Here is a 24,663-nt window from a genome sequence, read left to right as displayed (position 1 = left end):
CTCTGACGGCGATGCTCGTCGTTGGCGGGCGGCGGCAGAGGGGAAGGCGGCGAGGGAGGGGGAAGAGTAGCGCGCGCATGTCGCGTTCGCCCCTGCTGCCTGCCGCCTGCCTACTCTGCTCGCTAGCCAGCGGCGGCGGCGTCCCGGGCCCTCATTCTTTCCTCGAGCGTCGCGCTGAGTGCACACTGCAGCCGTGCGCTAGTTTCGCCTGTTCCTCGACCGTTCCCCGCCCGTTCAGCAAGCAGCACATCTCGCGTCGCAGTATAGCAGCCACACAGCCGAGCGCACGGTTTTCCTTTACAGTGTCAACCCCCTCCCCCATTTAGTGCGTGTGCCGGCAGTGCCAATTAGTGACCGCCATCGAATTGTTGCAATTGTGTGCCCGATCTCGTTCGACTGATCGAGACTCGCGTGTGTGAACCAGAGTGGTTTTTTTATAGAGGAAATCGTCAACGGGACAGTGTATAATTTTTATCTGTGTTCCCTGTGCGACGAGGGATCTACGCGATATATAGACAGAACGGAGCCTGTTTCAACAACTGAGAATCACGCGTGTTGAGCAGTAGCAGCAACAGCACACATTCGGCGAAAGGTAGGCAATAATTTTGTTTCACCGCCGCGGCCGCCGGTCGTCCTTTGTTACGCGCGCGACTGTCGCACGGGCGCGCCATCCACCGAAAACCGTTATGAATATCCGAGCTTCCGTTTCGGCTCAAAGTCAACCCTGTTTCCTTCTCTACTTTTCACTAGCAACTATTCCCGCCGTTCCCTTTCTCTAGCATGTCTATTTTTTTTGTTCTCGCGGCGACGCCCTCGTCTACACGAAATTCTCAATTCGCAACGCATGCTCTACCACAATTTTCAAATGTGCCGTTGGGCGCTATCGTGACGTGTCCTTTTTTAGCCTAAGCGTGGATAGACGCGTGTTCCGTAATGGCATGAGATTTCGGAGCTTTCGTTCTCGATTTTTCAAGTCGGACCAGCGCTCTCGATAGCGTGGTTGGACATTAGCCGACTAACATTTCTGCAAGTACGAAATTATTGCCGAGGGCTGCGGCCTTTCAGAATTTTGAAATTGCGAATGGTATTATTATACTCCGAGCACGGCCGAGGTAATAAGCAAGCAAGCGGCCGGGGCTTTTGGTTGTTGTTGCCATAGCGACGCACAAAAGGTAGTAGTAGTAGTGAGTACGCGGTGTGGTGTGCGTCGTCGTCGCGCCGGCCGGCATCACGCACACCGGCGATTTCGAGGCACTCGTTCGCGTGTGTGTTCGCCTCGCGACCCCCTCGCCATTTTGAAAATGGGCGCACGCAATCGATAGCTGCGCAGAGCCTGCGTGCTGTGCCGAGTGCGCGCTCTTATACAGTCGCGCTACCTCTGCTTGCCCATGCTCCAATCCTGTTTCAATTTTGACTCGTTTCTGGATTCTTTCTATTGTTTCTTTCAAATCGACGATTGGTTTGGTAAAAATGCTACGTATTTTAGAGCAAAAGATTATTTCATATCGTGTTCAGATAAGTGTTTTATCCTTTTATTCGATTTTTTTAAACTTTGCACAAGAGAGTGCCGAAAAATATTATCATTGAAAAACTGACAGTAAGGTCATTGAACATATTTATTTGACAGTATCAATCGCTCTATTAGAGTATGAAATCGAATCTAACATTAGAGCAGTACTTGGTTAGATTTTATAATCTTTGTTGATAAACATACATATCTGCCGGACCGTCTTGTTTGTTTCGCACTCTAAGCAATTAAATTGTACGTTACAGCGCGCGTAATCTCGTGCAATCGTCGAGTTAGCTAATTTTATTCACAGGAAAAATTTGATGAGTATTTACTAGCTAGCGTGAATTTTGTCGACTCTGCGAAAAAAGTCGTGTCGAGTGATTCACAAACAAATTGACAAGAGTGCTTATCAACGCCCAGCTTGGGTGTATATCAAACTAATCGCGTCGGTGTATGTGTACTCGAGATGCCCGATAAAGCACTCGAGGCGTGTTCGTAGCGGCAAACTCGAGCGTGTACGAGGAGGAAGAGAGAGAGAGAGAACACGTGTTGGTCTCGAATAAAAAATCCTTTCTCCTTTTGTGTTGCCGACGAGTATGTAGATTCCGCGTGAAAATCGAATTGGACTGGCGCCATCTTGATATCCGTTCGGCCGGCCGCCCCCTCCTATTAAGAGCGAGTCGTTGTTGAGAACCACCGTCGAGCCGAGAGACTGTCTCGTGAGTCGTGCCTGCCTGTTCGTCCTTGGTCTTTTTTTGCGCGCGTATCTTTTGTTCCAAAGAATCGACATTGTTGGTAAATTAAACACCGAATTTATCCGCGAATTATTATAGTCGTGTTGCTCGGCTCGGTGGCTTTTCATTCTTGTGCCGATCTCGCTTGGCGATCGCGCGTTCACTTTGTTGTCTTTCCGTGCGCGGTTGTGTCGGCTCTCCACCACTTTTTCTGTCTGCCTTGCTTGCTCGCCGGCGAGGCGCAGAAAAGGCCCAGCGGCTACGCGCGTCTTCTCTCCCTCTCTCTTTCTCTCTCTCTCTCCCTCTCTCTCCCTCTACCTCTACTTGATTCTTCTCTTCTCCTTTCTCGAGTGAGATGCTTTGTGTCCGCGCGCTTTACCGCTGAAAAATGCCCCATTGCGCTTCATTTTCGAATTACTTCGAAAAGTTGGTCGTCGTCCTTGCTTTCGCAATAAAGCTAGCAACTCGGCCTGCATCGGAGCAGCGTACACCGGCAATAAACTGAATTTTCAAACGTCTATTCTCGTCACGCCCTTTACTCTGCGCACTCGTCTACCTGACGATCTCCATCGTTTTGCTTGCGTGCAGTTGAATTGTCATTGCCATCGCACACTGGCCGCTAACTAATATCAATCTACAGGAATTGGGTTGTCTCAATGTCAATGCGAGCGAGCCTGCGGCGTTTCTCTTTATTATAAGTGAAGGGAAAAAAGGCAGCTGACATACCGAGCATACATGCTAAAACGGCCGCGCGCACACTCATCCTTTGTTCTTTTATGTTGACAGCATTGGCGCGCTCGGGTGCATGCTGATGTTGTTTTGAATGCGAATGCAAGAGAAAAAAGAAGCGCGCGTAGCGACGACAGGGAAAGAAGCCACCGCAGATGCGAAAGAGATACAGGCGCACGGGTTCGCACAAATATAGCTGAGCAGAGTTTTTTGCCGGCTCGTTTAGCCACGGCAGCAAGCGCCACTTTCGAATTCATCGCTGCGCCGATGTCGAACGGAAAACAAAGCATCGGCGATCGGGTATCGTTGCTCGTCATTAACGACTCCGCGTCAAAAGCATTTTGCACGCCGAGGAGGAGGAGGAGGAGAAAAAAGGCATTGCGCGCGAGCGATTCTCACGCAGCCGCTCGCGCTTATGCGTCGGGTGCGCGCCGCAAAAAAGCAATTCTAATTAACCGTCGCTGCGGTGTAAGCTCGCGGCGGCAGCCCGAAACTCGCTCGTGCAAGCGAGCGACCCGTTGAAACGTGTGAGAAAGATCGGCTCTTGGAGATTCGTGCAGAGTTTGCGCAATTTCGCCGTCTTTCAAGAGTCAGCCGTCGTATAGTTGTCCAGCCCTTCCGATCCGCCGATTAAATATGTCAGTCGATCGCAGGATTCGCCTGGCCGACGAGGACGATTGAGATTTTGGCCGTTATTCGCGAGTGCGATGCACGAGCCAGTCGTCGGGCCTAGATTTATGAGCGCGCAGAGAGAGAGAGAGAGAGAGAGAGAGAGAGTAAGAGAGTAAGAGATCCTCGTTATCTCTGGTAAAAGGCTCGCTGCAGCTTCAAGCGGCTGGTCTCGCTGCGCTCGATCAATATCAATTTCGTGGCCTGTTCTGTGATTTTTTCTGCTCGTAAAGTTGGCGGACTTTCGAAACAAGTCATTAAACTTTGCAGGTCGAGCCGCGCTCTCCAATACTCTTGAGCGCTTTGCGATCGCGAATATTAGGTCAGCAGACATCGATTACACTGAACAAGGCGCTTGGGAACAGTTCAACCAAATAAATAGATGTCGTCACGCTGTGAATGTGGCTCGGGGAGTATCGCTGTGGGATTAGCATTATTTTTATCGTCGAACCCGATAAAGCCATCGCAGCCGCCAAAACAAGTAGCTGCGAGCAAACATCGACGATTTGAAATACGCTGCGAGTTGTCAATTGATTTGAGTGTGTTCTTAATGTCAGCCGATAAAACGCTATCTGTCACACATCGTCGTCGTGCTTCTTTTTTTTCTTTCCTTTTTTCTCGCCGACTCTGGAGATGAACTATTTATGAATCATCGCTGTGATTGTTGCTTCCCGTGCGGCGAATAATGGAAAAAAAATGAGCAGCTTTCGACATTGAGCGCGACGCTGCACGCGGAGTCGTTGCATCATCCTGGAGCGAATGCCGAAAGGATGCAATTAGAGAGGAAACCGGGAGGCAATCTAATTTGGCCATCGTGCCGCAGCGAAGAGTCGAGTTTCCTGAAAAGGACGCGGAAAATAACGAGATACGAAACGGAACCTTCTTCTGCGCCGTTGCCGCTAGATCCGAGATTAGAAGCGTCTGTTTATACAATGAGGAACCTGAATCAAGCCTTAATTAGAGTCTGTATCTCCCGTATGCAGCCGTTGTCGCGGGAGTCACAGGTCAGCTCTGGCGATCGCAATCGCAGCTGCCGCTGTCGCCATCGCCGAGGCGCTCTCCGTGGAAACGCGCACGACCTGAGCCGCCGCTTGGCTTGCCGCCTCGGTTTTTCGCTCGCCAAACATGACGCCAAACGGCTAACGGGACACACGCTCGCTGCATTGACTTTGCGCGCCAGATCTAATATTTCAGTAGGAGAGATCGCGCTTGAGACACCGCTGCTGGCTTTCTCGCGGCAGCTGCTGCCGCGCAGTTTGCGGCCGCCCAGGGAGCCGCGTACTTTTCGCTTTTCCTCCGTTTGGCTCTGTCTGGCGGCGACTCTGCTTGGACAACCGTTCTCAACGGAATAGCCTCGGCTAGAGCGACTCGATCGTTGCCCGTGCGCGCGCTCTCAGTAGCCGTTGTGTTCGCTTCGCTTGGGCTGAGCCGTAGCATTTGCGCGGTCGAATGCCAATGGTCGCGCGACAGGTCCGTCGATACGTTTGAGCCGCCTCACCAATATCGGTCGTCGCTTTCGGAGGATCGATCGGTTTGGATCGCGAGCTCCCGCACGACTGCGCGTTCCTGCCTTATCTTTCGTTTGCTCTTGTTCAATCAGTCAGAGGCGCAATCTAGCCGAATATAGCACCACGTGCGCTCTCCCATCGCCGTCTCCGAAGCGTGGTGCGCCTATCGTGGGCGCTGCTCGTCGGCCAGTTGTTGCTTTTGCCCCAGCGATGCGTGGAACGATGCGCCAGCTCTCCGATTCATCGCGACGCCACTCTTCGCGGGGCACTCGTTGGGCGAGATTCGTTCTGGTTCCGAAAAGCTGAAAAAGAGTAGCCGGGCGCATTGGCAAGCGCGCGGTCAACGCACGACGTAGAGGACAAGAGTTGCGCTCTGCGATGAGCCATGCGGCACCGAAATAGGTTTTTGGAGCGGCCTATAATAGTGAACTCTCGCGAACTTAGCGCGTAACACGGTCATAAAGTCCAGAAATACGTGCGCGCCCGCGGAGAGACACGGCGGAGCGGCAGAGAGACTGTTCGCTTGGCGTAAAATCGGGACACTTCTAATTCGAGTGGTCGCCCGCGAGAGTGCAGTACATTAAGGAGCCTCCGCTGCGACGACGACTTTAGCAACGAGAGTGAATTGAAACGCGCGCGAGGAATGAACGAAATTGGCAAGACGCGCTTGCCTGGCTCGCGGAGAATCCCCGAGGAGGGGCATTTATTATCGGGCACCGAGCGCGCTCTCGCATACGGCGAACCGAGACTGAATGAAAATATCAGACGCGCGATAGAAGAATCAGCCGCTGCGAGATGAGGGGAACCTGGGACAGTGCGCGCGTCCGCGTCGCACTTTTTCTCGCTCTCTCGCTCTCTCTCTCTCTCTCGCGAATATATCGCCAACTGGGGCGTGGTCCAGGTGCCAAAATCACTTGCCGGCCTCGTCTGGCGCATCGCTCGACGTCGAAGCACTAAGCTACTCAACGTCGAGCGCCTCGCGACGATAAGCGTCGCCTGATCGCAAGGTTAGCCCGATGTCGATGTAAATGTCGTTGCCAACGTTCGGCTGGCGTGCGATCGGAAATAGCGCGCGAGCCGAGGGCCCGCTCGTCGCCGCGATACCTTTCGACGGACGTTTCAATTGACGGTGCGCGCGCTTTGGCCAAGATCCAACTTATAATACGCCACCTCGCATGCAAAACCATGAGGCTTCTGCGCTTCCTTCATTCGCATGCAAAATCCATTGTGTGCTGATTGGCCTCTCGCTCATCGTCCGTTTGCCATTCGACGCTCCGCTTCGGATACGCGTAGTCGGTCGCAACTCCGCGGGAACGTTAGGCTGGCAACGCGCTCGATTTGCCCTTGCACGCCAACACATTTGTCTTGTCCGTCCAAATGTGAACATCGATCTGTAGCCGCTTGAGTAGCTCTCCCGTAATCGTCGAGACAAAGTCCGGAACGGAGCGACAGGAGCCAAAATCCTCGCGGGTCTTCTGATTTCACGCTCCGCCGGCAGAATGAAAATGCTGCCTCGTGCCTTAGTTTTATTTCTCCCTCCGTACGCACGCTTCACACTCGCGATGCTACTCTGACTGTACCCGAGGCTGTAGAATAGAGGTGTCACGAAACGTCATACTCGTTCTCCTCGCGTGACGTCGTCGGGGCTCGCCAAACTGTCGAAAACAATGACCTCGAGTACAGACTGCGGTCGCACAGGTGCGCGACCTTGCCGCGGTGCTTTTGCCGGAAACGTGCGCGTACGTTCGGCGGCTCGAGGCATAATATCAGCGAGCGTACGGAGGAACGAGGGAGAGAAGCCAAGCGAGGCGCGATTTTTTGTTGTTGTTATTGTCGTTGTCGTCGTCGACGTTGCCTCGGTGCCGTCCATTGAAATGGCGCTTTAATCGCAAAGTGGAATGTTGCCAGCGGCACCTGCTCGCGGGCGGCTTGCTTCTTTCCACTTTCCACCGGCGAGCGCGTGGGCGGCAACTCATAAAATTAGGGCCAGTTTCGCAACGGCCAGCGGTTTTGCAAAGCGACTGGCACGCCAGTGGCGAAATGGCAAGTGTGTTTTGTGCCTGCGACCGGGTCATTGAAAAGCTGTCGCGTTTTTGTTTCGTCCAAAGAGAAAGGCGGCAACGGCGGCGGCGGCGGCGGCGGCGGCATCAGAACATTAATCTCGGCGGAATGAGGCTCGTCGCGCGGATGAAATATTAAAATGTCCATCTCTGCGTCGCGCGCAAAACAAGCAGCATTCCTCCAGGGCCTCGGCGCTCCCGTTCCTCTTTCTCGGCTGGTCGCGCGCGGTGGTCCAATTTATTTACCGACCGCGGTGCCCGCGATCCCACAAGCGGCGCGCGGGCGCTCGAAAAATCAGCCCAATCGCGTCGCTTTTGTTTAGCGAGCGCTCGGGCGTTAATTTATAGCGTCCTACGCGAGCCGGAGAGAGCCGCTTGATATAACGAGCTCGATTGTTAAATTGGCTGCGGTGGGGGGGAGGGGCGCATAAATCACGCGCTCGATCGCTCTCTCGCGAGTCTGTTGAACTCTTGGCGCGCTCGCGCGTGTTCTCTGTGCGCGAGCCGGGCTGCTGCTGCCTGACGCTGCTCCCGGGGCTGAATCGATCGAGCGCTCGCCGCTGCTGCGCGCATTTTCGCCCCGTGGCAGCGCCGCCCAGTCGGCGGTTACCCAATGCCCTGCTCCTCTCGCGGGTGAGGGCCGTTGACCCACTCTCCTCTTTCTTCCTCTCTCTCTCTCTCACTCTCTCTTTCTCTCTCTCTGCGTAGCCGTCGCTCTCGACGAAAGTCACTCCAGGCCATTACGCGTGTAACTTTCCTCAGCGAAGCTCCGCGATTTATGGGCTTTCGGCGAATCACCAGCCATTGATGTGTGTACGATGGCATTCGAAGCTAACTGTCAACACCTACAGTTATTTGAGCGATTTGTTGCCTTTCTCAAGGACGTTCAAAAGAGTCGGCTTCTCCAACTCGTTGCGCCAACAGAGTTCTTTGCAAAGCTGCGCGTTAGAGCCGCTGAAACTGGAGCGCGCGCTCAACTGGCAAAAGTTCTCGACCCACATACACAAAGACCTGAAATGCGAGAGAGAAAAAACCGAGAAGCGAGCCGGCGAACAAACAATAGCAAAAACACCGAGCCGCTCTGCAGTTTCCTTGTTGCGCGATAATTAGCGCATCGGCAATTAGTCTGCCTATCGCTTTTCGGGGCGACCCTCGCTATGAAAAAGGAAGCAATTCGCTCGGCATTCCGCGCGAAATCTGCAATCAGTTTCAGCGCGAACGGCAAGTCATCGGCGCACGGAATGCAGCTTACAGGCACTTCTCGTCGCGTAGCGGCGACCTTGTTGCGATTACGCGGCTCCGTGTCCTACAAAATGAATCTTTTATCTTTCTGCCAGAGAGACGTGCGTCAAGCCGATAAGGCGTGTAGCGGCGGTCCAGGCGGAAATTGCGCGCCACACCAATCTGCGCCTCCATCTCTCAACTCGCAGCACTGTTCCTTTCGTTTACTTTCGCAGAAGTCTCTTTTTGTCATTTTATCTACTGTTATTCTTCTCCGCGCTGATTCACGAATAATCGAGATAAAAATGCCACGCAGCCGCGCTCTGCTTCGATAAGTCATTGAAACCAATTGTCTTTTCGTTCGAATCCCATTCATATATTTTTCTTTGAATGCTAATGATTCACACTTGAATAATAAGGCCCGCGCGCGGACTGGACGTGCGTCAGGCTCGAGTAAGATACGTGCCGATTACGATTGAACGCGATGCAAAAAGACTGTTGCATAAATTTAATTGAAAGTCGTGTAGGCTGAATCTTGGACGCCGATTTGGCGCGTTGAACGTCGTCGTGTGTGTCACTGACAGCTCGATATCTTGCGCCTTTACGAGGCTCATGCATGCCATCATTAATATTCAGCTGCGCGTGCTTTCGTGCGTTTTGTTCGCCGATATATAAGCAAGATTAATCACAGCCTGCGCGTTTCAAGAGTAATTATCAGCAAAGTGATCTTGCTGCGCGCGCAAGTCGACGTTCCTTTTTGTCACGCTTGCTGTGTGTGCGTGGCGCTGCCGCCACGCGGCTAATGAAGCCGGCGCCGTGCAACTCGATTTTTCATCTTGCGCGCCGATTAGCATTGAATCGTTCCGCAGAGGGCGACATTTAACGAGCGCCAATTATAATGGTCCCGTCCGTTTCGTGTTTTCAGATAAAGAAAGCTCGGAACGAGAGCTTGCGAGGCCAGCTAGCAGAGCTTGAACAAGAGACAGAAAAAATGGGAGCGCGACAGAGCAGAAGGTCCGTTGACATAACGACGACGCCGAAGAAGGAGGGTCTGCCAGCCGAAGGCGGCGTAGCGGCCGAGGGTGCCGAAAAGATCGAGAAGCTCGGCGCGATCGAAGAGGCGGCACCTGGTGCGGATGCCAAGCCAACCTCCAACGGGGTTGCGCCTCACACCGACGCCGCCGAGGATAAGGACAAAGACAAGGACGAGGCCACCGAGAAGGATCAGGACAAGGAGGTGAGTACGGCGCGCGGCACGAGACCGCGAACAGGGACGAGTCGCCGTCACAGTCGGGTTCTCTCGAAGCAGCAGGCCTGACCTAGACGGCCACTCCGACGACTGTCGCAAGCGCCGATCGTTGGCCCCCCGTGCCGCCACTCCCTCTCGCTCTCCTTCTGGCCAAGAGTCGCTTGCTCTCCGCAGAAGTGCGATCCTCGCACAATAGCGCCGCGAGCGTTCTTTCGCCGCGCGCCTTTGAGGCGAGGGCGCACTCGGCGAAACCGGGTAGTTCCGACTAGAACTGCAGCTGTCACGCGCCAGGTAGGCGCCAGCTTGTTGCCCCCTTCGCTTGCAGCCTCGGGAGCTTCGTTCGGGTGGGGGAGCGCGACGAGGGGCTGACTAGCGTCTTTCGCGCAGCAGGTGCACGCGCGGCGCGGACGATCGGGTTTCCAGCGAGAACGTCTTCGCACTTCTGGCAGCGATCCGAGCGCCGCCGGCTGTCCGCAGGCTGCAAGACCACTCGGCGATCGCTGGTCCTCGAGCAGTTCTCGGCGAGCGACAAACCACACGCGGCAAAAAACGAGATGCGCCCCTCCAGTCGGTCGACGCTTGACGATTCTCGGCGACCTTGACCGCACTAGGTCAGAACGACAGGTCTGAGGTCGAGCGGTGATCCGCAGGGCCGTTGTCCCCCTCGGTGCCGGCCCTTGTTCTGCTTTTACGAGCGCGCCGCTTCTCGCTGTTGCTTTCTGCCCAATTACCAGCGAGAGATGCCGTGTGATTTAGGGCTCTTACAGGTGGATTAGCTTTCTACGGCGAAGCGGAGGAAAAGAGCGACGGAACCGCAGTCGTAAAACTTGTGCTGCGCGCCAGCAGATTTACGACTTGCCGGCTCGGTCGATGCAGCCTCGCACCACTCGTCACCGAGCCAATCAATAAATACACGCACGTCGCGCCGCGTTTCTCTAAGCGGCGACGGCCAGAGGAAAATTACGTCCGCTCCACGGCCGTCGGCGCAGCGGAAAGAGACGCCGATGGAAAGGAAAAGATAAGCGCTGCATAGCGATGAGTCAGAGTCGCGCGGTTAGCGCCAACTTTTGGTCGCCGCGTCGATTGGCTCAATTAAAGCCACTCGTTACTGGCGGACTGCCGCGAATGGCGTGCGCGCGCTGCACCACCTGTCCGGCCAAATTTTTGCGTCCGGCGCGCGGCACGCAAATCTCGCCTTCGACCAAGTGCGGTTTGATTTGGACGTTAACAGTGGCGATAATAATGATCATGCGCGCGAATTCTCGGGAAGGAGTCTGAAAGGAAGCGGCAAGTAAATAATCGTCTCGTACGTCGGGTGAGATTTGCATGCAGAAATTTCTATATGTATGTAACCGAGTGCGAGATTCTCGCACGCGAAACCGAAAGTGAAACCGTGTAAACACAGGCGCACGAACACACACGCTCTCGAAGGAGCAAAACAAGTGCAGCGTGCGCGCCGAGTGCTCGTAATAACAGCGTAAGTGAGCAAAAAGAAAGAGGATCCTTGAACGTTGCGCGTCGGACCTCCGGGCTCTCAGGTTTTGTTTTGTTTTGTTTCGTTTTGTTTTGTTGTGTTGCGTTGCGCTGCGCGTTTTTTTTCGATGAAAGCAATTGACGCGCGCCCGAAAATCAGGTTCTTCGCAGACTATTACCAGCATGCGATCGTTTTTTCGGCATTACGGCTGGCTCCATCTTTTTCTCACGATCCTGTAGAAAGCACACGATTTTTCCACGAGAACAAATTTTGCGCGAAAAAGAAATTGAGGTCGGACGTGTATCGAGACGGAGAGAGAGAAAAGTATTTCGGTGAGTCAAGTGAATGGAATCCGTCAACAGCACCTGTCCTTTACTGCGAGTTTTTCTGCGCTTTGACAGTCGATCCTCGTGTTTGGGAAATCTATTGTGGAATGCCGCGTCGTTCAACAACGGATCAAAAAAGTAAGTTTTATCGAGTTCCGCCTTACTTTCACGCTTCTCCTCCTCCCTCGTGTTAAAGTTTTTCACAGGAACACCAATATATTACTCGCGCGATATTAAAACGAATATCGAAACGAAGGGAGAGAGATTTGTTTCTCCGCCAGGTCGTACCAGAGAACAACGGTTTGGCTCGTTGACGATATGTGTAGAGGCGTATTTGGCTTGATCGCTCGATTAGGGGCGTCGCGCGCGAGCAGTGTGCGCGTGTATAGTGTTTACCTTGCGATATTCGCGCTGATTGATTGTCTCGCCTCGTACGGCAGTTTGTATATCTTATCTTGGCGTCCCCTTCTATTATTCTTCTTTTTTCACTTTGGCTATTGGCTGTCGTGCACGTACTGCGTTCTTGGCGATTTTTTGGTGAATATACTTATTGTTGAACTGTGTCAATAGAAAAGAACAGCATGAAAACGAAAGTGCATCGATGCTATTTCGTCCAAGGCTAAGTTCAAAGCGACGGCGCAAAACAATACAATTGCTGCAATTTATACCCGTGGCATCAATTACCACGCGCAACTCTTCGCAGGACTTTCATCGAATTCGTGGAACCCGAACTTTCACGTGCTAACTCTCAAGTGCATCCTTTCTTTATTCATTTGTCGTGCGAATGCAATCAGTCGAGGAAGGGGTATTGGCTGCATTTCCTTCATTCCGATATCGCAATAATTTCCATAACACCACAAGCTCCATCCGCAAAAGCGAAAGACGCCAAGAAATTTGTTCATGCGCGGATAAACCGCGTAGCACGAGGGCGAATAGAAGGGTCAGCGACGCGAGAAGGAGAAATCGATTGGTGTGGCGCGCTGTTCTGCTCGACTCGGGTGACTCGAACGAGCGGGAAAAAAACAGAAAAAGAAAAGCAACGGTGAAAAGCCGCCGCATTGAAGGGGGCGCGGGCGCGCGATCGGAGAAGCCACCAACTCGTCACTCGTCGTCGTCCTCGTGTACGTGTAATCGGATATTTTCTGGACACTGGCCGCGGTCTCTGCGGCGATGCACCTCAGCTCCGCGATCGCTCTTTTTCTTTTTTGCCGACTCTCTCCTTGTTTTGTCCCGTCGGCACACGCAACCAAGTCAGTGGGAGAGACACTTTTCTCTCTCTTTCTTTCTCTCTCTTGATGCTTCTCGATGATTCCGTAAGAATAACAAAAAGTGCCATGAGCACTATTAGATAGAAAGGGAGGGAGAGTGTGTGCGTGCGTACGTATCTATGAGAGCGAGTTAAAAAACTGTGGCGTTACTCCCATTGTTATCGTGGCTCGACTGTTGATACAACTGGAGTATTTCACTGAAATCCCTCCCGCACTGTACGTTGAATCAACAGCGAAGGCTACTCTAGCGCGTCGGTGTCTGTTGTCACTCTGCGTGTTTACTTAAGCCAAGCGTAATTTTTTCGCTAATTTATCAGACAGTCGCGGCAAGAAAGCTACATTGTCGAACGCTACTGCAACTTTCTAGATGTCCAGCACGGCTCAATGGATACGACACAGTTTCACGGCTTGTTGCGCTTTCTCTCTCTCTCTCTCTCTCTCTCCCCCGCTGCTGTTAGCCGACGTTTGACCCGAGATAGCTCGTTTGACTTTCATACGTGTACCGTTGTCGCAATAAAACAATCATGGCCGAGCGAGAGGGACGACAACGCTATCGACGCGCGACACAAATTATGGCCAGCTCGATAAAGCCAACTACAACGAGAGAGCTGCTGTTCTGTGCGTGCGGTGTGCGAATGCAAACTTTACACCTCGCCATTGTCTCTTGAAAGTTCCCACGAGGGCCCAACTATACATATATACAAAGCCTCTCGTTCCGCGAACGATCTAACGAGCGAGAGCGTTACGCTCGAGTTGATCCTCAACTTTCGACTCGTCGTCGTCGTCGTCGTCGTCGCCGTCGTTGGAGTTTATTGGACCGGAAGCCTTGCTAATGCTGCTCGCCAGATGATTCGCCGCTTTGACAAAGCCAAAAGCAACGATTACTGTGGCAAAGTGCCGTTTCTGCGCTATCACTGCTGCTCCCTTATCGCTCGCAGTGCTCTCTCTCTCTCTCTCTCTCTCTCTCTGTACGTATATTTCAGTTTTATCGCGCCAGCCGAGGTACTGCGACAATGAAACAGTTATCGAAATTGTGCTCTGCGAAGATGAAGCAGGAGAAGAGAGCACCGCGATACTCGGAGGCGGGGAATCAGACAATCGATAATTCATCGGTTGCCCTCGAGGCCAATTAACGAAGACAAAAGAAGAAGCCTATATAGCTCCTCTGTGACAAGACGACGACAACGGCGCACAGCCACCCACTTGTCCAATGAGCCACGATGCAACAAACATCAGCGCACAATGCCGAGCGCTCGTCCCGTTACGAGAGCAGCGCGTACACAATTGAGTTACTGTTACGCGCCTGCATCTCCCTCGCGCGGAACAAATAAGCTGTGCTAAGCCTTGTATTCATAATGCGAAAGAGAGAGAGAGAGCGCGAGCGTGAGCGCGTGCGCGTGCCGGGTCTGCTCTTTCATTCGCTAATTACATGCATTAACTGGCGCGAGCAATGAAACGCGATACACTACTGCCGTACCAGCCGGCTAATTACCACGACTTACCTCGCTCACTCTCCTAGACGGTCCTCTCGCTCGCTGGCTGGCTCGCGGGGTTTGCATCTTCTTCACAGCTTTACGCAACTCTACCGAACGCGCTTCGTCCGTCTACGCGGGCTGGCCAGACATGGCGAGATCGCCGGGCGAAGCGAGCTTCGGTGGCAGTTGCCGAAAACTGGCCCGACACAGCAGCGCACCGGTGCAGTTTCGCTCGAACAATAGGTCCGCTCCTACGCCGAGCGACTCAAAAGAATTTCATATGCCCTTCCTTTCAATTAGAAAAAGCTAACGGACTGCCGACGGAATGAGCAACAGTAGCGCGAGCAAGCGTTGCGCAATGTGACGGTGGCGAAGGCATGTAAAAGAAGGCAGTTAATTAAAATGTAAAAGCGTATTACGGCTGCAGTGGGGCAGCAGCCATCCAACAAAAGTGAATTACGTACGGGGCGCTCGCTCGCATGCAGTCTCTCGGTGCCCGTGTGCTTTTCCGCGAGCACTCCGCGACAGACAGAAATGTGGGTTAGCGAAGCTAGCATGCTAATTATCTAATGCCGGTGATTAGCCGCGCGACGGCGAACTCGGCTTGTCTTTATTTTTTCTTTCTCTCCGTTACGTCACGCCGAGCCGCCGGTTGAAGAGAGCTCCGAAGAATTAGCCAAGACAGCTCGGCGTCCTGGAGATTCGTCGAAGGCTGCCTTTTTCCAGAGCACCATTTTCATGAAGGCAGACAAAAGAAAACTAATTAAAGATGCTGCAAAGGGGAAAGATGTTCGATGGAGAGAGGAGGTCGCGGAGCGATATTAAAGAAGAAAGACTCGAAGGACGCTATGTTTGCATTGCTCGGCACGGGCCGAGGGAGAGAGAGCCAACGACATCCAATAATCGCCGCAGGAATTTTAATAAAGCGAATCGGAAAGAAGGAGAAGGAGGGGGTCGAGCAGCACGATAATACGTAGTCGGGCTATGCCCCTCGAGAGAGGACCTTTATTGGAAAATGTTTCAAAGCTCTCGAGGTCGGGGCCGCGCGTTCTCGCATGTGTGAGTATGCCGGTTGGAATGCCGCCGACAGCGAGTAATAACCGCGCGAGCGACGAGCAATTGCCACGACCGAAAAACAACGATTACAGTCGAGCGAGCTTATCGCGCGCCACGCGCGTCCGTCTTCCTTTATTTTTGTCCTGCACCGAGGCGCGTCTTCGTGAATGTGCATTGTGCGCACTCGCTTGGCCCCGTGGGACAAAGGAGACGCGACGTTGCGCTCGTGAAAATGCATCGGCGCATAAACGAGCGGACGAGGTTTTAATATGCGCGCCGCCTCCCTTCGCCACTGGCCTACACTTCGCACTTGATCATTCGCGTCGCAGAGACGGACGCAACAGGACTCTACTTTTTGTCAAGATTAAGAGAATGGAAAATGTCTCGAGGCCGAGTTGTTTTTGCGCGCATCGGTCGAGGGAGCCCTGAAACGCTTTGCGCACCGAGAGACGGACGAGCGCGAGAATCGCAAACTGCCGTTCGTGGCGAAAAATCCATGGGGACATCCGTGCTCCAGTGGAATAGGGAGAATTCGCTAATCTAGAAGAGCGATCTGGAATCACGGCAGACGAAAGCACGACAAGGCGGAAAAGTCAATCGACAGGACGGGGATCGTTCTCTGTTTCTCGGCTTTCATCGATCGCAGCACGATTTCCTCCCGAGGAAACCAGCTGCAGCAGCCGCGCCCTCGGCACGAAGGACGAGCGCCAATTATCTCGAGCTACTCCGTCGGGCAAAACCAGTTTCCGAGGGAGTTCGCGGAAATCAACCATATTTCAGTGAGCGACGCGCCCAGTAGGCTTCGATCTTATCACGCGCTGCCTATGAGAGAAGATCACCGGCTGTTCCGCTGCTACCGTCACCAGACGACGCTGAGCTCGCGTTAGTGCGATCGCAGACTGTTGTTCTTCGACAACAAAGTACGTTAGATCGGTGTTTTCCTCGATGACCGATTTGACTTGATTGCCGTAAAAAATGAATTGCGAGGTGATAGCATCGTTCGAATTTTTTCTAAGCATTGCAGACTCGCCATAACGATGGGACGGGAGAAGGAGAAGCTGCTAGGAAAACAATATCGTCTGCCTGGCACAATGCCGTTGACGTATCGACAGTTGGGCTTCATTGTCTGCTCAGTCTTTTTTGTCTTTTTATTTTCGCGCTCGCCCGCGCGTTTGCGTGCCACTGCTTCTTATTTCTCCGACAGAGTCCCGTTAGTCCGGCCTATGGACGATCGCGCGCACGGCTTCCCTCTCTTTCCGAACAGGACCGCATGTCGTCTGTTATGAAATGCGTTAGCGTCGATGCGTAAACGGCGCCGAACCGCGGGGCCTCGTTTAAGCTTAAGTCGAGATCGCAGGATGACCAATGATCGCCGAACGGTTGCTGTTACAGAAGTCCGACGAGGCAGCGACTAAGGAGGACGCAAAGGAGGAGGTAAAGGCGGAAGAGGCGGCCGCAGCAGCAGCAGCAGCAGCAGCTCCAGCTCCAGCTCCAGCGGAAGCTGCGGCGACGCCCGAGGCCGGTTCGCCAACCGAGGCCACGACACCCACCGATGTCGCCAGCGCCAACTCCACTCCCAGCACTACGCCGGACACCAAGGAGGCCAAAAAGAAGGATAAGGTACGCCCGCTCGTAATCGCCGGAATCGCAGTCGTATAGCTCTCCGCGCGCGTTACGATAGCAACGTCAGCTACACGGACAGCCTCGTCCTTGTGCACCGCTGAAACGCGTGGCGCGCGATGCTGCCTGCCTTGCCTGCGCGCAGCTCCAACGATCGATAGCCCGTGAGGGCGTTGCGCCGGCGCTACGCATTTTATTTAACCGATTCGCACGCATCTGCCGCTGTGCTACCCCGACGCCGGGAGGTCAAGGCACTTGCCCGCTCCCTCTGTCTCCGCGCGACAATTAATTTCTCGAAGCCTTCACGCCGGGTCACTTTTCTTTTTCTAGATTGCTGTTGTCGATCGTTCATTCTATTCGCGAAATCCTTCCAATTCGTTGACAAAGTACCCGCGAAACACCGCTTTATCGCTCTTTTATGATCATTGTAAAATAAAGACACTACGACAATACTGTGGCAATAAAACGGATACGCACATCGTAATAATAGCGATGCTTTATTATTTTGTAGAGCTTATCAAGCAATAGTCTAGAATAAAATGTCGTTTCAATAAAATTTAGCGTCCATTTAATAATATGAAAGGGAATGAACTGAAATTGAAACGAATGCGACTGATTTGTTTTTGCAGAGCAAGAAGAAGTGGTCGTTCAGGTCGATCAGCTTCGGCAGGAAAGATAAGAGCAAACCAGTGCGCGAGGGTACGCCGAAGAATGGAGACGTCGCCAAGGAAGCACCATTGGCCGAGGTAAGTTGTTCGTCCGCGGCAGATTGATCTTCAAGCTTCTCAGCCGGCACACACACACGCTTGCGCATACGTCATCTTACCGAAGACTAATTCATCTGCGAATTCGGTAACTTGAGACGCAAGATACACACACGTAGACACTATCCGATGTGTGAGCGGATGATTAATCAAGATTATCCGACGTTTGACCGATAAATCAGCGTGCGCCCTCGCAGCTCTGTGCTAACTTCATTCCCGAAGCAGGTATCAAGAAGGAGATCGCCTTGTTTTGCCGTATCTCTATCGCAGCCCTCTATCTACCCGAATAACGCATTAAAAAATTGATTACGTTCGAGCGAGAGAAGGCGCGGACGTCCCGACAACTCACACCATACAGAGCACAATGCCCATGCCGCGTCGATATCGTTCTCTCGGGCTGCCAATAAATTTTTCCCTCCTTTCTCGCTTCGCGTAGCCAAGATTATACACTCACTTTTGCACGGAAGGCTTTGCTTTGCTGGTTCTCGCTCTTCTTCTCGCCAGCCGAAAGTACACTTTTGTGTTCCGCGCCTGAGAATAGATTAAACATCGAGGCTCATGGAAGCGCGCTAAGAATGCGTTCCAGGGAAACGAGAGAAACAAAAGCAAAATCGAGAATATTTGTTCCGCGTGGTAACAGGTAACTCTTTGACAAGAAAAAGCAAGGACAATGGGTCGAGCGTCGTTTGTAAATCAACAGAAAATTAATAAAAAGAAGCATCGCTGTCGCAATAAAAAGCGAAGAAAGAAAGCGAGGAAGCGAGGAAGCGCGAAAGCGAGATAAAAGGACGAGAGAGAGAGAATGAATCGACGTGAGTCAGTGTAGCCGTCGTATTTCTGCGTCTCGGAAAGCGGAGTCGATACGGACGAAAGAGAGAAAAAGTCCATGGGCCATTATCTTTGGAGCCGATCCGCTGTTTATGTTTATAGCTCACCCGATATTATTCGCATCACTTATCTCGGTGCGAGCGATGCAGCGCAGCGCGGATAATGCGCGGCTCGATTTCTTGCGCTTCGTCCCGTTAACTTAGCACCTTCGCCAACGGCTCTCGTGTTTCGCTGTTTTTATTGTGGCCAGAGACCTGCACGCTTTCTTTCCCCTTGTGTCCATTTATTATTTATTTGTTTGATGTTTTCCAACAAGCGACGGAGCCTACTCGCTTTCATGATTATCTGCAAATTGAGCGAAAATGGCATTGGCGTTCTCTCGCTGTTCAATCAATAGAGCCATTATTCCACGCGAATCAGTTGTTAATTATAGCCGCGCTAAAGTTCATTAAGTGGGAACAAGTTGGTTAGCGCGACGTTTAATCGAGCGGTTTGGAAAAATAGCTCCTTCGATCTATCTGCCAGTGTGTAGCCCCAGTAGAAAAACGATAGCAAAAACCCGCACTGGCAAGCTGATTAATCTCGCTGCTGATGTATTCTCTATAGAAAGGCTAGATGCGTTGCTGTAAGAGAAAAGTGCCAAGAAAAAGCTGAACGATCGCAATCAACGTGGCAATTCTTCTTCTTTTATCGCTGTCGAGCTTTCATTGAGTGGCTAGTGAAACTCGTAACATTCCGTTAACGAAGTCGTATTGTCGCATACCTCATTGGTTCACAAAGGAACGCCAAATTGCACTTGGACTTTCGGACTTTTGGACTTTTGGACTCAGTCTCGAAGCAGTCTCGAAAACAACGGATTGCAAAGTTGCATGATAAACTTGAGAGACTTTCCACGCGCCTTGAAAACGAGTGCACCGCTGTCGTCGCTGTACCGCAAACGTTTTTAGAAGATTCCGCGAGGCGCGAGCATCGCTTCGATAAGACGAGCGGTTTCGCGGAGACGGAGATAAGACCAGCGCGTTATGCACAGTCGAAGCAGCAAGTTCAAGTGCGCGCTGCCAGAAATAAGCCGAGAAATTAGCCGCCGCAGTACAAGCACTAATTGGATATTCCCCTCGAATGCCTCTCTGCGCCCGGATCCTTTTTCGCCGACTATATCCAGGGAGTGGCGCTCGCTCTGAATTATGCGACTGTCGCGTCATCGCTTCTCCGTTTTCTTCGTCGTGCCTACCTCTGACATATACGTATGTATGCGTGCTCTCGCTTCATTTTTTTTACCTTCTTGCAGCTCTTACCGACTCGTTTTACTTAACAAGCCCCTCGATTTTAAGGCATACTCCCCCTCGCCGAGTTTTTATTCTTTTTTCGCATTGTACATCTCACGCGCGCGCAAAGATTCGTCGCTAAAGTCACCTTATTATTTCTTCAAACCACTCGGAGCTTTGCTTCCGCGAAGTAATCTTCTGTCGGCTAATGTCGTGGCGGTCGATCAAAGTAAAAGCCAATAACACAACCGTGTAATTTCCGACTCTGGGGGAACAAATGGCGTTTAATTATGGCGCGAGAGTCGCGCGAAATGGATGTCGATTGTCGTCGTTGTTTGCGCGAGCGCGCGGTTCAGCGGTCCAAACTTCCCGGATATTTCAGTAGCACTTATCGCTGGCAATTATCTGCTTTTCACGTTGGCACGTCGACGCGTCGGCGCGCGTCTCACCTGTCGCCGACGATACAGCGTATCGGCTAGCCCTCGCGCGTCAACGTACACATGCGCAGGGCTCCGTTTACGGGCGTCCACGCCTTCGGTGTCGTCGACCCGCCGATGAAACCGAGAGTACGCGCGCAGCGCGCACTTGGCAACTGGCAACTGGCATTTTCGAGGCGAGCCCAAAACTATCAAAGCTCGCCAGCGCGCTCTAATTGATAAAAGCGTAGCGCGCGCACATATATTCCCGGTCCTCCCCGTACGACCATAAATTAGGCCAATCGCGCTGCCGGCATCCCTACTCCTCCGCTGCCACCCTCGTCGGGGACCTTCAAAAGACTCGCCAACGTTTTACGGGATCGTAAATAACTCGTCCAGAAGCTCGCGAGAAGGGCTCACCGCGATAAAAATTCGTGCTAAGATATCATTTGCATCGCACATATCCTTTGCTCGCGGGACAGAGCGTATCTCAACTCGAAATTTGTGGCGGTGTAATTGTGATTCACGCGTTATTTTCCTTGTCACGCCGGACGTTTACGAGTGTTGCTCTGTCGTGAGACAAAGTAAGAGAGAGCTGAAACTTTTTTTCTTTCTCCCCTGGACGATGCGCCGCGTTCATAAACTTGACACGATTTTGAATTTATTAAAACTTTTTGACGAACGTGTATAAACTCTTGATTTGCATCTTGGCCGGTCATTTAAAAAGGGACAATGTGCGTGAAAGTGACGTTCGCTTCGAAACACGTAGGATTTATGCACGAACAGAGAGTATCTCAAGCTTGGGGGAACTTGGCGACTTCGCTATCTCGCTAGAGCACGAGAACGGCTTTTGCCGAATTTTGAGCGTCCGCGGTATATGCATGGAAAAGTTAACCACGGCGATTTGTCGATAATCTCTGAGAAACTATAGAGCGAGAGTCAAAAAGGGGGTCCAAGTTCGCAGCGCGTCCCAGTGCTGCTGTTAACTCTGGTCCAATAAGATCTCCAGAGAGTTTCGTACTAATGTCTTCGGCTCTCGAAATTATGGGTCGCTTCTAAGCTGTCGAGTTGCTTTTGGGAGTTGTTGATTCAATTCGTCCGCTGCCGACTTGACGATCGCTTATCCCCTTGATTTCACCGACTAACGTTGTCTTCAACTTCGAGTTTTGTTTGATCGTGGATAATATTGCTCAGGTAGTAAATGTAGCGAGACCAGGGTTTTCGGAATTTGTCTGCTCAGGAATATCAGTCGTAAAAGAGGCCTCCCCTTTGGAGTCCGAAATAAAATGTCTGTTACGAGGCAATGAAGAGGCCCTTGGCACACGTATACAGCTTCTCGTTGTCTCTGCGCTGAAAGTGCACAGCTCGCATTGCTCTAAAAATAGGCCCAACTCCGGATCATTGTCTTTCTACTCGAGTACTTGTGTGCAATGATCAAATGCACTTTTTTCACTTTCTAAACGGCGAAACAAGAGCGTCTTTGTGTTCTCGTGACAAAAGGTATTTCAGGACGAGCATAGACCCCCATCATCTCCTTGTAGCCCCTCGAGCAAGTAAGCAGGCACGTATTTAATTAGACCCCCCCATGCCCCATCTAGTCTCGCCCATTAGATGGAATTCACGCCTATTCTGTCATCTTGTTTACGGTGCTTTCGTGTGCAACATGTAACACCGAGCTCGTTTTCCCTACGAATAGTTTCACGTTCGAAATGAGATCCGCGGAAAAAATATAAGTAAAACAATTTCCATCTCGCTCGCGCGCGACCATGCGAGTATCGAGCAAAGATCGTTTCCTCGCCTACGACTACGGCTTTCCATTTCGCGCGCGGTCTCGAGTCTATCGGCAGCCGCGCGTGACTCGATTTCCCGGCAGGCGTATGGGTAGGTGTCAAAGCAATTTGCCGTGGCTGCGCCCCCGGCGTTGGGATTGCCCGCGAACGCTGCGTAACGGAGCTCGACGCCGCGTCGGCTCGTCGTTATAGCCGTCGCATGTGGCGGCTTTCAAAGCAACTTTTCTTTCTCGATTATCTCGCGCGAGGTTTGTTGCGAAAAACGCCGCTGGAATGCAACCCGGTCAATTCTTTTGTATTTTCGCGCTGCAGATGAGGTTGTCCGACGGTTTGTGAAAGCCTTTTTTCCTCGTGACGCTATTATACCAACAGAACAACAGAACTATCGTTATGCACGAGTGTAGGTCTATAGAGAAACTACGTAGTTTACTCGTTAAAGGACTCTACTGGCACGCAACACGAGACCGGACGCGTGCGCCAACATTTGCATCGCAATAAAACAGACAGCACAGCCTAACGCACGCGGATATCAAATGTAAAGCTTTAAGCACGTGACTTCGAAGCTTGTTTTTTGACGAACGTGAAAAAGGGAAATCCGATAGTCGAGTGCACGAAAACACTTCAACCGTGATACGGCCTAGTCGAACGGGCATGCAACTCCGTAGTAAAGAAAAGGTAGGAACGTGCGATTGGCACAACACCAACTTCAATCCATAAAGTCGCGCAGGTATGTCCGCGTACAAGCGCCCGAGCGGCGCTGCAAGCGGCACTCGATAAATTCAAGTCGGCTCCAATGCAAATAGATATTCGCGGCGCATCTGCGTTACGTTGGCTGTCGGCTCAAACAAAAAAGCTCGTAGAGATTCGGCGCGGCGAAAAATGTCGGCAATACCCACGCGCTTGCGCACGTCGTACGCGTGATCGAGCACGCGGACTGTCGCGTCGCGACGCATGGGCGTTTTACTGCGGCGCGCGTGCGGGTAGGCGAGCTTCCACCGGCTCTCTCACTGTCCATACTTGGTCGCTCACCCGGCCTGCCAATATAAACTTGCGAGATTCGATCGCCCGCGGAGTTTCGCGCCTTTTACGAATTACAGCCGGCAAAAAGTGGACGGGTAGCTCGCTGCTTCGTAGCACGATCGTCCGATCCACGGGCAGTAATGGCATCGCGCCTGCCGCTCGCCTCTGCCAAATTGAATGATCAATCACGCGGGCAATGGGGCGATGACATTCGCACGTCACTTCGCTCGGTCGCCGCGCGTATATGTATATGTATATGTATATATGGACGTGCGCACGGCCAATGGGGCTCCTTCATCGCCCTATCAGATCTCTCTGTGATTCGATGGTCCACAGGCGGCAGTTGAACGCATTCGCTGCCCTGGTTAATTTCCTTGGCCTCTCGCTGCGTCACACCGCGGCCGAGGCTCCCACTCGGACGGCTCGCGCAAGAGGCTGCGCTTGGCTTTTTGGCAAACGCTTCCTGTCGCCAGCGAAAACGCCAGCCGCGCTCGACTTTCCAAAAAGAACGCCTTTTTTTATCTTGGGACCGCTGAGAAATCGAAGTTCACCGTCGCGATTTCGCAAAGTTTGCCCGAAAAATGCAGGCACCCGTTGGCGGCGGCCAGATCCAAACACAATATCGTAAGCGCACGCGACGTTTATTCCCCATTATCCTCCATCGCGGACGAGACGTCTTAATTGAGCACGCCGTTAAATCAGAGTCGTCGCCGCGATGAGTAGGAAAGGAAAGTTTCGCTGAACCGTGACGCGCCAGTTCGTCGACTTGGGTCACGAAAAGGGGCGGCGTTGGCGACTGACTCAGGTGCGGCTCTCTCCCGGCGGTCACGGCCGCCTGGCAGCATGCTACGCGTCTCGAGTTGACGACAAGCTTGTAAAGTCTTCATTTGGCGAGGGCTCGCGTGGGTCGAGGAGCCATTGTCTGCGCGATGCAAATGTCGCCTTTGCAAAATTAATATACGTCTCTGATAGATCGTGCATACGCTCGGCGCCGCGTGGCAGCTCTTATCCGGTTTCGAAACGACTACCTCCGTGGCTTTAATTTAGCCGCGTAAGGAGTGATTGATCGTTCGCGTTCAATGGAGCAAATGGCTTATCGCGGCGCGCGATCATTGACCGACAAGTGCCAGGTAATTCGGAGAACAACCGTGCGCAGCAACGGCTCGTCAGCGCTGATTGCAGACGACAAAAGAATAGGCAAAGGAGCAGGTGATGAGGGAACGAAGGAGGGGATGATCAGTGGGACGTGACGACGTCGATTCCAATTGGCTTTGAGTAGTGTTGTGGCGAGAGGAGGGAGGGAGGGAGAGGTAGGAATATCTGGTTTCCGGCGCGCTATGTCGAAGATGCAACCGCCAGTGCATTTTTCGGTAAACCGATCGCTTTCGATGACACGTGAGGTATGTTCGATTGTCGCGACTCGTTAGCTGCCTTTGCTGCGTCTTTCACCACCGCAATCCTCGGGGCTGAGCTTTTCTTGAATTCTTATCGTTCATTTCTAAAAAATTACCCGAGGTCGCTTAAAAAATAACGTAACTGTGCAGAGGCCACTATCAGTTACTCGAAAGCTCGGCGTAGAAAAGATCGATCGAAGCTGCCAGACAGTGGGAGTGAGAAAAAGAGAGAGAGAACAAAAAGACAACGCGCGTCTTCTTCCATTCCCTTCGTGAAGCAGGAGTGC

At 52.4% G+C, this 24,663-nt stretch overlaps 1 protein-coding gene across 3 annotated transcripts in view; it reads left to right on the top strand.

Moving 5' to 3' along the window:
• The first annotated feature begins 136 nt into the window (after positions 1 to 136).
• The window catches only part of LOC131664050 (A-kinase anchor protein 200-like), a 46,842-nt gene continuing 22,315 nt past the window's right edge, over positions 137 to 24,663 (top strand). For 2 of the 3 annotated variants that reach the window (XM_058934902.1, XM_058934901.1), the window contains exons 1-4: positions 137 to 592; positions 9,357 to 9,668; positions 16,672 to 16,899; positions 17,529 to 17,645. In XM_058934902.1, the coding sequence (XP_058790885.1) occupies positions 9,423 to 9,668; positions 16,672 to 16,899; positions 17,529 to 17,645 (591 nt within the window). In that variant the 5' untranslated portion in view covers positions 137 to 592; positions 9,357 to 9,422. The remainder of the gene's footprint in view (positions 593 to 9,356; positions 9,669 to 16,671; positions 16,900 to 17,528; positions 17,646 to 24,663) is intronic. The other variant, XM_058934900.1, reaches the window with a different exon arrangement.

Source organism: Phymastichus coffea, unplaced genomic scaffold (assembly GCF_024137745.1).
Source record: "Phymastichus coffea isolate CEN01 unplaced genomic scaffold, Cenicafe_Pcof_1.1 PCOF00040, whole genome shotgun sequence".
Taxonomy (NCBI): Eukaryota; Metazoa; Arthropoda; class Insecta; order Hymenoptera; family Eulophidae; genus Phymastichus; species Phymastichus coffea.
This window is presented reverse-complemented; position numbering and strand designations above follow the sequence as displayed.